Source organism: Procambarus clarkii, chromosome 32 (genome assembly GCF_040958095.1).
Source record: "Procambarus clarkii isolate CNS0578487 chromosome 32, FALCON_Pclarkii_2.0, whole genome shotgun sequence".
Classification (NCBI taxonomy): Eukaryota; Metazoa; Arthropoda; class Malacostraca; order Decapoda; family Cambaridae; genus Procambarus; species Procambarus clarkii.
In genome coordinates, this window is record NC_091181.1 from 30,865,249 (window position 1) to 30,881,071 (window position 15,823).

Genomic DNA, 15,823 nt, shown 5'->3' on the forward strand with positions numbered 1-15,823 from the left:
ACTGCTCCTGTACCAGGTAAGACCAACGTGTCCTCTTAAAAAGAAAGTCGCTTTTGGCCGTTTGCCCGTATGGCCGAAAATGGACGTAATTTGAAAAAAAAAAAGACAATAAATGAGATTTTTTTTTCAACAACAGTAAGTTAAGGGTCCTCTGATAGGTTAGGTGGGCAGGAGATTCTCAAAGTTTCACAACGGTATGAAAAACGTTAATGGAAAGTTTCCTTTTCTAAGCTGGCCGAGTAAGCCGGACGACTCAAACAGAAAACGGAACAGTAAGTCATTTTTTCTAGTCGATTTCATTTCAAATTACGTCCAAATTTGGCCATAACGCGCATACGAGCCAAAAGCGAGTTATTTTTAAGAGAACGGGTTGCACTTCGAACTTTTTGTTCAGAGTAGCTGAATCTTAAACAACAAACGTCCAGCGCAGCAGATTACCCTTCTAGTGACCATTGTTTCCGCATCCATCCTTGTCTACGGGTGACGGTAGATGCTCATATCATTTTGTAGTATTACCTTTATCTTTATTATTAACATGAATTCACATATGTATATTTTAATCTTTATTGTGTTTAAGTCAAGTGGTTAAGGGGTTTTGTTTTCATTGATATTTATCATTGTGTAATTAGTTTTTGTTATTATTCTCTTGTTCTTTACCCGCAGCTTCCACACCGTAAAGGTACCAGCAGATTTATTTAAGTTTTTTTTTTATTAATGTGTATTTGGCACAACACCTGCCAGGATAGTACTGATCTATTCCAGATCGTCACACATACACTATATTATATATAATTAGGGAGTACCACCTCTGGCTGGAAGGGGACCCTTAGCATCGCAGGAAACCACATATAACGCATTAGAGGGAATGTTTAGGTCCCCTCCAATACAGTGTGTGCTTTTCTCCTACCACCCCCTTCCCTTTTTATGTATTTCATAAATATTATTACTCAAATATTTTACAAAATACAAAATATTTGAGTCACATAGCGAGGCCAAACAAGTCTTGTAATGTAGCAGCTGATGCGGAAAACTGGTGAGGACGTCGCCTTGGACCTCTTGAAAGGAGAGGATGAAAGGGCGCTGTAGTAGCAATCTTACAATTTGGAGTCACTCCAGGTGATGAAGGCTGTAACTGTTTACCTAAATGAATATTGGGATTCAATTTCTGAGTACATTAAGTGCCGCTAACCATTTCCACTCCCGTTGGGAAAATCATTCTAAACAATATTCACCACTTTCTCGCCATAAACTACCCACCATTTGTGTACATGTACAGTAAATGCTTTCACATGTTGCACACAGGATATAGATCCACACAGCCACAACAATTCTAAATTAGAAATTCCACTCTAGAGAACTTTGAACGGCACATGTTACTTGCATCATCCACTGGCTAGAACGACCGTACATTCATCCACTGGCTAGAACAACCGTACATTCATCCACTCTCTAGAACAACCGTACATTCATCCACTCGCTCACACGACCGTACATTCACCCACTCGCTCACACGACCATACCACCATGGAACCCCCAAAATTCTATGAGTTACATGCTTCCGACACACACACCCTTATGATGCACAAAGATTATGTTAATTTTTTGACTACCCTGATCAGATTCAGACCTAATGAAAGATGTCATGATGGGTAGTCAAGCTTACCTCTAAATTAACCCCATTTACAAAACAGTACATGTGTAACAAGTATATACAACGTAGTTCTTGGGTTATAAACTTAAATAAAAGATGGGTTTCAATTAAATGAACTTGTATAGTAAAAATGTAATTAAGTAATTTTAACAAAAGGCATTTCAGTGGCTTCTTAATTTTTTAAATGGTTCAGCTGGTCCCCCATTCAGTATGTTATGCACTAGTAGAAGCTTTGAGGCGTGGACAACCAATATTTGCTTACAATGTAATTTATGAGACTTATTAATATCAGCAGAGTGGTTAAACTTGATTACAACAATTATCAAGGCAAAAAATGTATTACGAAGAGAAATTTAGTTATACTCTACTCCTTTATTTGCAAAATGAAAATCCAGAGCTTTGTAAGGCAATCATAACCAAGGAGCGAAAATAAGAGAATAGTGCAGTTCACATTTAACTACACATTGCTTAATTAGTCCATAGGTCCCATATCTTGTGGCACTCCTCCGCCAGATGCTTCCTCTTTGTTTTTCTTGGATCCTGATACAATGTCGTCAATCCTTAACAGCAGTACAGCAGTCTGTAATAATTACCATAAATAATACACAGGCAAAAACTTCCATTTGTAAGTTTTTTTTTGGTTGAGGCAGCTTTGAGAATGTGCAACAGCCAGGAGTAACAGTAAATGTAATACATAATCTGAATGGTAAAGTGGAAATAAGCCCGAATAATAAATGGTAATTGTATGTCAGGAATAAATGACTGACTATTACAATATTTTAGAATTAAAAAGTTTGTTTTACCAATGCAAATTTTAAACAAGATACACATGCATGATAATATTATAAGATACAAAAACTAAATAAATTTCAATATTGTATGTACAGTACCTCTCAAAAGTATTGATAAGAATATTTTGACAATTCTTCAAGGAACACCAAACATAACGAACTTACCTCAACGGCAGTCTTGTAAACTTGCAATTTCACGGCAAGTGGTTCCCATATTTTAAGTTTTCTCATGTCTGACAGTTCACCAGTTTCTCCATCTACGCCCCAAAATGTTTCTCCGCTTACATGCTTTGCCCGTAAAGCTGTCAGTAACCTAATAATATTGGCTCCACAGTTTTGTGATAGAGTACGTGGAATCACCTGTAGTGCAAAATGAAACAAATAAGGATTAAAGACTATATAAATATTAAAACTATTAGTTTTATACACATTTCAATATTATTGTCAATTCTAAAAATGCACATTTAACATGACAATCATAAAGATTAAACTTTGTGATGATGAGCATTCAAAATTAAAATATTTGTTAAAATTCCAGTTATTGCTCTATTATTATGGGATTATTTTTAAAATATGCATCTTTATATTGCGAACAATTTGATACCAAAATAAAAGAAGTAACACGGAAATTTATGTTATCAAACTGAACGAGTATATTTTGGACATTATATGCATATACACCTGCAAGGAATTTAACACTTTTGTGCCCCTGGCATGCGCGCCGCCAACTTAAAGGGTGTGAGGGCGATTGCGCTTTGACACCGAAATGTGTATACTCGTTTCAGTTTTCTCACCTTAATTTTCATGCTACATTGTTCGTTTTGGTATCATTGTGCTCGTAGTAGAATTCCCTACAGATGTATATGCATATAATGTCCAAAAACCTCTCGTGACTCCCCACAGCATAGCCTAAAGTTGGCAAAAGTTACCCACGAGCGCACAAAATCGGTAAAATGTGTACAGTATACTCGTTTCGGTTTTCTTGCCTTAATTCTCGTGCTACGTCGTTCGTTTTTGTATTGTGTTGACAATTAAATAAATCAAGAACAGTAAATACAGAAACCTGTAGCACCAAGCTTCTTTCGACTACAACCTAGCTTCATGTTTGCAAAGAAACCTTTCATTCTAATACAGTTTCTTCCCAGTTACCCCAGCCTACTTTTCCTACTTATGAATCAACTGTGTCTTGTCAAAGTCATCAGGGTCATCATGGATGCTTTCCATTCTCCGTTAGCACATCCACTCCAGATGTTGCGTCATTTTTACACACATCACAATAGCATGACGCATCAAATAAACAAATCCACAAGCGCCGTGACGAGGATTTGAACCTACGTCCAAGAGCATCCCAGACATGTAATAACGTAAGGGCGAAGAGGTAGAACAGCCTATTGACATAGCTTGAGTGCATGGGGGAATTGTGCAAAACCCTGGTTTGTCTCTGAGAGGCTGCAGGATCCAAGTAAGTTCAGTAGAACTTTTGGTTTCAATTCTTTTGACCATGTTGTAGCTCAGTTGATTAAGGCAGCATCTGGGATGCTCTCGGACGTAGGTTCGAATCCTCATCACAGCCCCTGTGGATTTATTTCGTTGCACCCTCTTTTCCGTAAACTTCTCCCGTATTTTACGTGGAAAACATGTCAGTAACATTAGTCTCTAGTTAGTGATGGGAGTAGTTATTCCGTCAACTGTGTGTATTAGTTTACGTCAGACTAAAGAAAAATCAGCAGCACATTTACACACACTACAAAGTGGTATTACATTACCTCCAAAGCCTGGGCAAGAGCTGTATAAGGCCACTGTTTAATGCCAGACACAGATTTAGCTTTCTCCTGTAGGATCTGAGACACAGCCATTTCTACTGCTCCTCCACCAGGAAGCAAGTAAGGTTCTAATACGAGATTTCGGGCCACACCAAGAGCATCATGCAAATTGCGCTCAACTTCATTAAGGATATCCTTACTAGGACCTCGGAGAAGTAGGGTACATGCTTTTGGATTCTTGCATTCCGTGATGAATGTGAAGTACTCATCACCGATCTGTTGGTAAAATTTTACACACTTAATGACATTTAAAACAAGCATATAATTAGATATTACCTGGCAATATAATTTTTGTTATAAATTATTTTATTTAGATGTTTGTCATTCTCCTTATTCGAGAAACAAACAAAACAACCATTCCTCATACAGTGTAACCTTGATTCAAGAGCATCTGTGATGAGTAAAACCCCCCTTAAAACGAGGCATGAGAGGCCCTAAAGGGTACCCATAGACCCACCCTGGGACCTCTCACATCTCTTAACTCCCTTTAAATTTAACCAAGGCCACCACCAAACACCAGAGAAAACCAACAGGCACCCCCCCCCCACCATTGAAGGAGAATTTTGAGTTAACAGAATCCTCAGAATAGAAGGGAATAGATCACTGATGGGAAATCCTGGTTTAACATCATTTGCCATCAGCAAGAAAAGGGCAGCCTCCAGAGAAAGCTCCCTTCCCTGAATCAGAAGGGGCCACAAGCCAGGAACACAAGCACCATGCAGGGCATCCAAACAAACAGAAAATCTGGTCCAGGGTCTAAAACAACCATTAACCAATCAGAACTGTCCTGTACTAATAAGACCCCCCCCCATGAGAAGGTGGTGTACAATTTTGATACCTTATGATATCCAAAGATCTATAAACTAATAGCTTCTCCAATATAAGTGTACTGGTTTGCCAGTAGCCTACAAGCTCATACTGATTACATGACCGATACCATAATTGGTGTCCCAGGCAGCTTAAAAGTTTGACACATACATCAGTAGATTTTGTAAAATGACTAATTACTCTCAAATTAATTATACTACACTATATGCTAGTGGAAGGTGAGGGGGTGTGTAGTGACCAGTCCATCACAAAATAAATGTAATTTCTCTTCACTTTCGATAAATCTTAATTTTTACAAGTCTCCTCATCTGACCTGGTTACTTAACAGATGCAACAACCACGGAAAATATTGAGTAACTGTAGCTAAAATTAGGAATACGTGCAAGTCGACTCACCTTCTTGACCTCGAATAGTCCTGCTCCAGTACCTACATCCTCCTCTTTCAATTCCTCCGTGCGATTTGCGATGGTTGCCCCACAAGCGCGTGCAATTCGATTGTTATCAGATTTTTTAACACGCCTGATGCAGGTAATACCAGCCTTAACAAAATAGTGTTGAGCCAAGTCTGAAACACCTTTCTCAGTGATGATAAGATCTGGTTGCAAAGCAATTAAATCTGCACACAAGGATTTGACATGTTCTTCTTCTATTTCCAACATCTGCAAGAAGTTAAAGAACATGTATTTTGGTTTCCATTTTCACACAATATTACAAAGAAAATGCAAAGTACCAAATGAACAAACATATACGATATGGAAAAAAATCTAAAACTGACAATACCTGATACATGCATCAAATTAGTTTTGTTTTACAAATAAAGTAATAATTATAATAAATTAAAAACTACCTGGGAAAAAGATGGAGGGAGGGGTGATGTGTACAAGTCGAGGTTAATTTCCTCTCCGGTAGGTAACTACATCAGAACATTTGAAAATCCAGACTAAACTCATCCCAAACCCATTCCCTACTTTTAAATGCTCTATACTTTTATTACTGTCTTATAACAAATGATAGAACATTTGTGCACATTTACACCGACAATACAATCAATGAATTTGGATATAAAAAAGCATTAATAAAATATTTCCACCTCCAGATATTAGACTTTTAAGTAGCAAGGCAATATATATATATATTGTACAGTACATTACACTAGTAAGGCAAGCACAAAGGCCAGTGACCTTTTTATGCATTTACTGATTAAATAGTTACTCTTACCTCAACACAACGCAAATTCAAATTCATCATTAATAAATTCAAATTCATCATTAAGATAAAAATAAAAGAATTATATAATTCACCAAGAAATTATGGAAAATATTGCATACAAATTAAGGCAATAAAAAATAGGGCAATATTCTGGCAGTGTCAATCTGGATTATTTTACAGCATTTGAAAGTTTCAAGTCCCTAGTTCTAAATCTATAATTATTGTTCTGGTATTCACAATCCCCTTTCAACTCTTAAGGATTTCAGTATACTGAGGTTCCTCTATATTAATTACATACCTTTGTGAAGTCTGTCTCAGAGGAAAGTTCCACATTGGTTTGAGATTCTCCTTTCTTGTACTCTAGGGGACAGTCGAGAAGAATAATACGTGGATTTTCAATGCGCCGCTTCATTCTCTGATGCGTGACATCTTTATTTACCATGATACCTGTCAAAACTTGACAATCCTCAATTTTACCGCCAGGGATCTGTAAATAAGAAAGAACAACGTGGGTGATTTAAATGGCAGTGATAAATGATAAGGGCAAGCTGTCACTTAAAAACATACAGCATTATTATTTTTGTATATTTACCACTAAGAAAATATTTTATTTTGTTGGACCAAAATGGTTTGTAAGTCATTTTGAAGACTTGTTCTGTGATAAGTACAGTACATCAAAATAACATTGAAGAACGTCTAAACTGGCTTCATTGTGCATGTTGTACTAAGTACACTCTCCACAACAGTCATATGGAAACAGGACAATTACAATCTAACATTTTGAATCACGAACAGCCTCTACTCAGACTTTCACCTTTAGCAGCAAATCCCAGCAAATTAGTATTAATTCAATGTTGAATACCAGAAAACACTCACCTTCTCAATTCTTGCCCATTTTTTTATATCAATTTCCTTTTGGCCTCCTTCTTCTGTGGTGACAGTCTTGACTGCTTGCAAGGCAATTGAACATGCCAAGTCTGCATACTGACCCATGAACTTGGTGCCAATACATGACTTTATAACTTCAATTGTCTGCTCCTCACTGTTAAGGTCGACTGGTATACTAGTAGATTGAAAAAAATAAATATAAATACATTTAACTTCCCATACCTCCACACACACACACCTGATGCACCAGTTATCAAGTACATTACAAAATTACAAGAAACTAGTATCTTACATGAACAACAATAATGGCACCACAAGGAACATATCGATTATTAAAGTAGAGAACATCATTATTAATTTGATTACATATCTGCCACTACATATATATTGAACATCTAAATTTTAAAGAAAATAAATAACACCCACAGTAAATCAAAAAGAAATCTGCACTTCATTTTCCCATTAATCCCATGTTTTTTTCTATGACCGAGAAAGAAAGAACACTGAATGTAATAAAATGAAACTTTCTGCAGGGAAGCCTGCAGTAAATCATGCCTGACTACTTTTGCCAGCCTACCAAGAACAGAGGCCTAACACTTGGTACTCTCAATAATGGCAATGGACACATAGGGATTCAGGTTGCCCCACCATAAAAGCAACCCACATATCACCAAAATAACAAATGCTCTTTGATCACAACTAGGATAGGAAACCAACTAGCTATGCACAACAAACATTTTTTCACTTGACTGCCTAATCAGTATTCACCCTTGTGAATGCATTTGAGAGATTTATTTTGTTAACTCTACAAAAATAGCCGTACTACGATTATTAAATTACATCTAAAAACAACGTTTAGCATCAATTTTCAAGCATCTGTTTTTCGACAGCATCAGCTAGCAAGTTGGCATCGGTACAAATTTCCACAAGTATTCTTCATTTTATATAGGCGTGAAATCGCATTACAGTAACAAAATGCTGAGCCCTCGCCCTTCCCAATGAAATGCTTGGCATTTACTTCCACTGCTCAGGTACTGTTAAAGACCATAAACTCCCAGCACTGTGTTTATGGTCTTGTTTCTTCTACTCTACACAATTTCTTACTTATCCAGGTGTTGTAAATGCCATACCTGTAGCATACTATCCAAGCTTTAGTCACATTAATTGTATTATTTGTCTGTCGCTTCAAGAAATAAAGGAAATTCCTTCTCTTAACGTACATGTTTCTCTCATTACACAATCTAGTTAACTTCTAGCTATATAAAATTTGGTAGATTTGAAAATGGAATAAGTATCAATATTAGGGAAATACTGAATAACACTTTTTTCACAACAATGCTTCTGTGAACCTTTAAACCCATGTTTTCAAGTACTGTTCAGTGCAAGTCCTAATCTTAAGTTGTTTTGTTGCAAACTAAAATGGAAAAAACAATGATTCTTACCAGAGATTATTTTTTAGTGCTACAATAGCATCATCTAAAGCTTGTCTGTATGCTTGGATGATGATTACAGGATGCATCTTGTGCTCTAAGAACTGTTCTGCCACTGCTAACATTTCTCCAGCAAGGATTACAACACTGGTAGTACCATCACCAACCTTTAAGGAGATTAAACATTTTGTAATTACCTAAATCTACAATTTCAATAATTCCTATTATAAAACTAAAGCATCTAAAAATAAAAAATAGAAACACGTAGTTAGCCCCCAATAAAGCAATATGTTTATTGCACAGGATGGCTTTCTTTTGCAGCAGCAGTTCAACAAGACAAGTGCTAATTAGGGTAATTATTCCATTCTATATACATACCAAGATGTGCCCCAGAAAGTATAATTTGTTTCACCAAAGTGAGATTACTGCATACCTAAACTATAAGTAATGCCCACATGCACTGCAAATATTGTAGTTCATCTAACCGACCAATTTGTTATACAGTAGTATACAAACACTAAGAAATAAATTTAAGTTACAAACCTCTTCATCTTGAGTGCGAGCAATTTCAATCATGTGCTTGGCTGCTGGGTGCTGGACGGTAATTTCTCGCAAGATAGCATTTCCATCATTAGTCATCACAATGCCACCCATGGGGTCCATCAACATCTTCAACATTGATCGTGGCCCAAGACAGGTGCGTATAACATCAGCTATCATCTGAAAATTTGTGGTAAATATTTAAATACATGTGTACACCTACAGACCGTTTAAAGGGAAATATGAACTAGTCTGAATGGTTCGTGTCATTTTAGCCTACAATGCATCCAATCATTTTACATTCAGGGGGCTGGTTACTGCTGGGTGAACATTGAGCAATATGTATCCACTTGTCTCTACCAAGAGCACATACCAGAGTTGCTGTAGCTGAAGTAAGTGGGCGAGGGCAATAATCAAACCGATGTCCAAATCAAACCAATAATCAAACTGCTGATATCCTCAGCACAACCATCTATCATCAGGTCATCTTCAAAGATATCCTACTTCAAGCTCAAACATAATACACTACATAAATCTCCAAATGTCAAAAAATAAAGAACCAGATCTGTTCATCAGGTAATTAAGGTTTTCCAAATCTTCACATCAGGTCCAGCCCTAGGGTCCTTCCATGCCAAATCACAAAAAAGTGGACGTTTCACTCTGACCAATGGAAACCCTGCACCTTGTCTTCCAGTAGTAATGAGTAATTTTCTGCAAAGTCACACAACACAATTTCACCAATATCCACACTATCATCTTTCAGGCTTTTCAAATACAGTATGTTGATTGCTGAACAGCAATGAAAAGGCACATAATGAGTCACAATAACGTGGCTAAAGATATGAAGATCAAACCCCACACCAAAAGATGAGGAGACGACGATGTTTCACAATCGACTTGATAATGGTCCAGGACAGACCGAAATGTCATCGTCTCCTCAGTTTCTGGTATGTGGTTTGGTCAGCAATGAAAGAGTGCATCTGTAGTTGCATTAACTTTGAAATGAATAAATGAATTCTTCAATGGACTTGTCAAGTGTGCATGTCTGACGTAGTCCAGTTTCCAGGTAACATTTCAATGACATTCCATTATAGTACATTTTCAAATATATTCTTTATATTATTATTATTATAGACCCTGTGCATTCGCCACATTGTTAGAACACACACTTTATTTTAAGCGGGTTGCAAATTAATTGCCAGATGGTGGTAACTGTTAAGATGAATATCCTGGTCTTCCATTAATTTAATTTGCACCCGACCATTAACAATTTCACATTCTGATGTAAAGCACAAACAAATACTGTACATTGTCTACCACTTGCTCCCACAAGAACACTATGTTCAAGATGCCAAGAGGCAAATTTTGAAAGACAGTTTTCATACCAGGATGTGACTGAAGTGAACATACACTTCTGCAAGATTGTTTAAGACTAGCCTCTTTTGTAGGTGCTCTTTTTGCACCATCTCTTCTAACCACTACAAAGTCGTCCTTGCCAGGCATAATTCTATCATTGACTTTAGACTTTCAGTTATGAACAAGCAAGTAATAGTGGCATTATTTATCCCATTGGAAACCCTGCTGTGTGAATATCAGCATCACTGTTGGCCGTCACATCAAAAAACGGAAATATCAGCTCACAAAACTATACCCGGCAACTCTTTGAACAGCGAGAAAACCGATGCTAAAACTAAAATGTTATTTTTAAATAAAAGTACATAATGAGGCACTACAGAAGGCTAATTGGCTCATGGGAGGCAGCTTCTTTTTATACCAAACTACATCCACTTGGGGTACATAGTGAAAATGATCCTTTTCTAATTATAAAAACCATGTACTATACTGTTAAGTAGGTGGGTTTTTGTGAACCATATTGCATACACAAGTTATCCCACCCACTCATGTGTCTAGCCTGCAGATGAAACAATAACAATCCCACATCTCCCAATGTAATCACAATGGCGTGATATATCAATAAAAATTATTTAGAGGGAATGGAGTGACTCGACTCCATTGTTAATCCAACAACTATTGTTACCTGATAACCTCATCACAAGACTTTGCATCGTCTCTGCATTTATTTTTTTCTTTAAATATGGTACACAGTCTATACCTATTCATGAGTAAAGCAAATAGGAAATATTACTGCCTTATCGAATCTCATACTGTCTGTCCCGTAATAACCACCACTACGTACAGAGGCTCCGAGTTAAATTTGAGTGCCACGATGCTCAAAAACTAGTACTGCACCATGAAATTATTGCTGGTAGCTAGTTTCACTGCAGGCAAGTCTGTAATTTTGCACATTGACCATTTTGCTCAAAACTTTATTTTTAGTTACATTTGTTCTTGTATTTCTGCAAGTTTTCAATACCATGCTAAACATTGGTCACATGCAAGTCAGGTTAACTTTTAAAACCTTTTAATGACTTGTGTGAAGCCTCGTCCCGTGAGCTCGGTGATGAACACCAGCACCTTCAACAGGAGCCCCAGAGTAATCACGCTCTATCATCCCGTGTCTAAACCTAACCATCATATAAAATACAATGATATAATATACATATATATATACTGTACATAATTTTTTGAATATTAACAGTACTGCGAGGTGTACGACATCACCGACGTAATCAGATCATACCCCGGGATTATTCTGCAACGTCTGAATCGGAAACAAATCAATGCCACAAGGCATTGCCTAACGATGATGATGCCTAACGCCATCAATAGATCATTCAGGCAAAATCATCAATGGGTGTGGCCAGCACTTGGGTGGGTGACTGGGAAGCCTCACCGACCCAAGGAGACGCATTAATACGGTGACGGGGAGGGGTGGTGACCCCGACCACCAGTACCAGGGACACTATAGTAACATAGCACATGGATAATATACGAGTGAGGAGAGAGAGAGACAGAGAAGAGAGCTCACCTTGCCAGCATTGATGTTCTGCATCTGCACCTTGCGTCCACTCTCCCGCTTCGTGTTCTGGTCTGAAACACACATATACTCTCAACACACACATATAACACATCGTACATATACCACAACTATATACACACATTACAATTCCTCTGTCGGTGAATCAATTATTATGGAAATTTGGCGGCGGCGCCGACGAGGTGTTCATCAAGAGTGCCTTAACGCCGTATTTAATAATAATCAAATACTTCTGAGTGTGGCACATGGTGGCTTCTGTCCCTGGTGAGTTATAACTTACTGAGAACAATGATAGGTTGGCCTCCGCCCATCATCTTGGAGGTGTTTAGTGTACAGTTGTTGAAGACGTCCACACCAGCACGCCGCACTGCTCACTCCTCGCCCACACTCACCCTCGCTGCACCTTCTCTACCTTATTCTACCACATTTAATTTCCTAAAAATTATTATACGTGTCTGAAAGTACTATTTTTTATTATTGAGGCCGAAATTAGGATAATAGTAGTTTAATATATGAATCATTCTCGTGTTCGATTTCAACCGGGAATATTCTGGAAGATTCTGGATTTGTTTATTTTTATTTATCTTATGTCAAAAATAAATATAGATTTTTACTATGTACGGTTTATGTTAGTTGCTATAAGAGTATTATTTATCATTAAATTAAAAGTATGTGAAATGGTAACATAGTATTACATGTGGCAAGAAGACCAAGTCTTAGACACTTACAACAGAACACAAGTGACACAAATGATAAAATTTAATATTTTTTATTGTCTTCTAACTATACACAATTCTTAATATGAAATATATAATATTATGTGTAATTAATACTTTTGTTTTTGTGTTAGAAACAATGATACAAGAAGTAAGAGGCAGTGTGAGTGGGGAGTTTAGGTGAGGGGTCCCTGCGCCGTGAGCGTCGGTCGTAAACAAACTGAAGGAGACGTGAGCGGCGACGACGACGACGACGACACCTCCTGCAGGAACCTTCCCCTCACCATGTCTGTGCAGATAGAGAAGCGGCGCTATGACTGTTCAGCTTTACCGAAAGGCTGGAAAAGAGAGGAAGTTCTGAGAAAGACGGGTCTCACTTCAGGAAAGGTCGACGTGTACTACTATAGGTAATGCTCTCAGGAAGACGAGATGATCCACTTTGAAATATTTATCTATATCCTCAATGCCTCGCTTCCTATCATGGGTGGCTGTGGTAGAAGTTTCTACAAGAGGCTTTATCACCACACTAACCTTTTACTCTCAAACACAGTCAACTCCCCCCCCTCCCTACCTTTTTTAATATATTGTTTAATTCTTCCTTTCCAAGATACTGCACTTGCCAACTTCCTCTACTACATGATTACCTTATTTTACCCTTGTAAAATTGACCTCTTGTGGGCCAATAGGCCTACCATTTCCTTAATTCTTATGTTCTTATATTCTTACAGTAGGTAGGTCTTATATAAATACATCCTCTCATCACTATACCTATCTAAACTATTGTTGAAATTTGTTAAACTGTCTGTCTTAATAATTCTAGCTGCCAATCCATTCTACTTATCCACAACCATATTTCTAAACCAAGACTTCTGTGCTCAATTTCTGTAGCTTATACCTGTTGTTATAAGATTTGACTTTCCAACAATTTCAGAACTCCTTTTTATATCCCCCTGACCCACTTGAACACCTTGATCATATCCCTCCTTATCCTGTGTTTCTATTTTGTGCAGATTGAGACATCAGTCTGGCTTTGTAGGAAATGTTCATGGTACCTTATCTTTCTTTGTATTTTCTCTAAGAGAGACCATGTCCATTCTGTGGTATGGCAACCAGAACTACAGAATGAAGTGGGGCTTCATCAGTCCTAGATATAGTTAAAGAATAATGTTCATGCTTCTGTTGCTTTTCATTATTAAAAGTTGCACATTGGTCTATTTCGTGCATCTGTGTATTATTGTCTCAGCCTCAGGTCCCCACTTACTGAGACTAATCAATCTCTCACAGTTTGATCAATGTGTGACTTATTGATGAGCAATTGCAATATATGGTATATGAGCAATATAGCATTGCTATATACAACTTGTCATTGTATATAATATTGCTATATACAATTTTAATTTGTCATTGTTTTGTCCAGCACTAGTGAAGCAGTGCTTCTTCTCGCTCCTCTGCTGCCTTCCTTCTCCTCTGCCTTCACTGCCTCTTTCTATGCCTCCTCATCCTCCTCCTTTACCTCTTCTCCTCTGCCTGCTCCTCCTCCTTTTTCTTCTCCATTATTAGTTCCTCTTCCGAGGAATTAATAATGTCGTGTATCAACAGCATTGTTAATTCATTAATAATTAATTTTGTTGGGGAACAGGCAGCCGTGCATATATTCAGGTTAGACTTGTGTCAAGGTCCCTTATCTTAGCTTAGGTGAACATCTGACCACCGCCAGGTTGCAACCCCACAACAAGCTGACTAAATCTTGGATACCTTTTTTACTATAAGGTGAATTAGGGGAATTAGGTGATTGGAAACGCCCCCAACCATTTCTGTCTCGCCTAGTATTCAAACCCAGAATTCTTATGCAGGCGATGAGTCACAATAACGTGGCTGAAGTATGTTGACCAGACCACACACTAGAAATTGAAGGGACGACGACGTTTCAGTCCGTCCTGGACCATTCTCAAGTCGATTGTGAGAATGGTCCAGGACGGACCATTCTCACGGTCGGTCCAGGACGGACCAATGGTCACAATCGACTTGAGAATGGTCCAGGACGGACCGAAACGTCGTCGTCCCTTCAATTTCTAGTGTGTGGTCTGGTCAACACCAGAATTCTTGATTGTGTCGAACATCTGTACTAACAGGATCCATTTTATTTAATATACTCCCAAAAATGTTACCAAGTTCAAAGTGCACAAAAATTATCGTAATTGTAGATACTGTGCATGAAAATTTAAATGAATATTATTATTATTTTCAGTCCTAGTGGAAAAAAGTTCCGAAGTAAGCCTCAGTTGACACGGTACATTGGAGATTCAGTGGATTTATCATCATTTGACTTCCGAACAGGGAAAGTAAATCCAATGCTTGCAAGAAAAAACAAAAAACCAAGAGGAACATTATTTGATTACAGGTGAGGTGATAATGGTTTATGTACTTACCTGAAATGTAAGTACTGTATTGTATTTTTATGTTGATTTGTTAAAATATATTTTTTCTTATGACTTTGATATATAGTACTGTATATATTTTATAACAAAATGTTTTTTTCTTTCTTAATATTTATTACACTAATAATAACTTCAGTCGTGGGATGCGAAATGATGCATCACTAGTTCCTCCAATTCGCCAAACTGCCTCAATATTCAAGCAACCTGTAACAGTCATCAAGACGCAACCGTCAAGTAAAGTGAAGACCGATATGAAGCATGGGTCACAAGACAAGCCAAAGCAGGTATAGTAAAATATTGTTTTGGATTCTGGAATATCACATTTGGCTGCTTCCTTTAAACAACCCTCAACTTGGTCCTTGGACAAGATTATGCAGTCAGGTATTATTAAATTACATTTAACTGCTGGTGCCACAGAGATTGTTTGAAATGTCCTTGCAGAGTAATGTAGCCTAGATGCTTGGGAGTCACTGGGAATTCCTCAGTCCAGCCTAAAATGGCCAACAGAGAATCGGTCACAAAAATATGATTTCTCGAACACACTCATATCTTCTTTGGTGACTGCCAAATG

General features: G+C 37.6%; 2 protein-coding genes across 3 annotated transcripts in view; one reads left to right on the forward strand and one right to left on the reverse strand.

Annotated features, from left to right (window-relative positions):
• LOC123759346 (methyl-CpG-binding domain protein 2) overlaps positions 1 to 15,823 on the forward strand; it is a 24,155-nt gene continuing 8,332 nt past the window's right edge. The window contains exons 1-4 of one of the 2 annotated variants that reach the window (XM_069335110.1): positions 1 to 16; positions 12,949 to 13,221; positions 15,063 to 15,215; positions 15,389 to 15,536. In XM_069335110.1, the coding sequence (XP_069191211.1) occupies positions 13,100 to 13,221; positions 15,063 to 15,215; positions 15,389 to 15,536 (423 nt within the window). In that variant the 5' untranslated portion in view covers positions 1 to 16; positions 12,949 to 13,099. Of the gene's footprint in view, positions 17 to 12,948; positions 13,222 to 15,062; positions 15,216 to 15,388; positions 15,537 to 15,823 lie in introns of those variants that run through there. The other variant, XM_069335109.1, reaches the window with a different exon arrangement.
• Positions 1,753 to 12,531, reverse strand: LOC123759344 (chaperonin containing TCP1 subunit 3). The gene is made up of 10 exons (XM_045744263.2): positions 12,379 to 12,531; positions 12,090 to 12,151; positions 9,164 to 9,340; positions 8,633 to 8,787; positions 7,179 to 7,365; positions 6,601 to 6,789; positions 5,489 to 5,752; positions 4,209 to 4,481; positions 2,608 to 2,802; positions 1,753 to 2,231 (listed from the first exon to the last, which is right to left on the reverse strand). Exons 1-10 carry the CDS (start codon positions 12,410 to 12,412, stop codon positions 2,124 to 2,126), a joined length of 1,644 nt encoding a protein of 547 aa, XP_045600219.1. The 5' UTR covers positions 12,413 to 12,531; the 3' UTR covers positions 1,753 to 2,123.

Coding starts and splice junctions, on each gene's coding strand:
- LOC123759344 (XM_045744263.2), bottom strand. CDS start 12,412: ATGATGGGCGGAGGCCAACCTATCATTGTTCTCA. Junction 9,341..12,089: donor AGAACATCAATGCTGGCAAG/GTGAGCTCTCTT, acceptor ACAAATTTTCAG/ATGATAGCTGATGTTATACG. Junction 5,753..6,600: donor CTGAGACAGACTTCACAAAG/GTATGTAATTAA, acceptor AACTTCTTGCAG/ATGTTGGAAATAGAAGAAGA.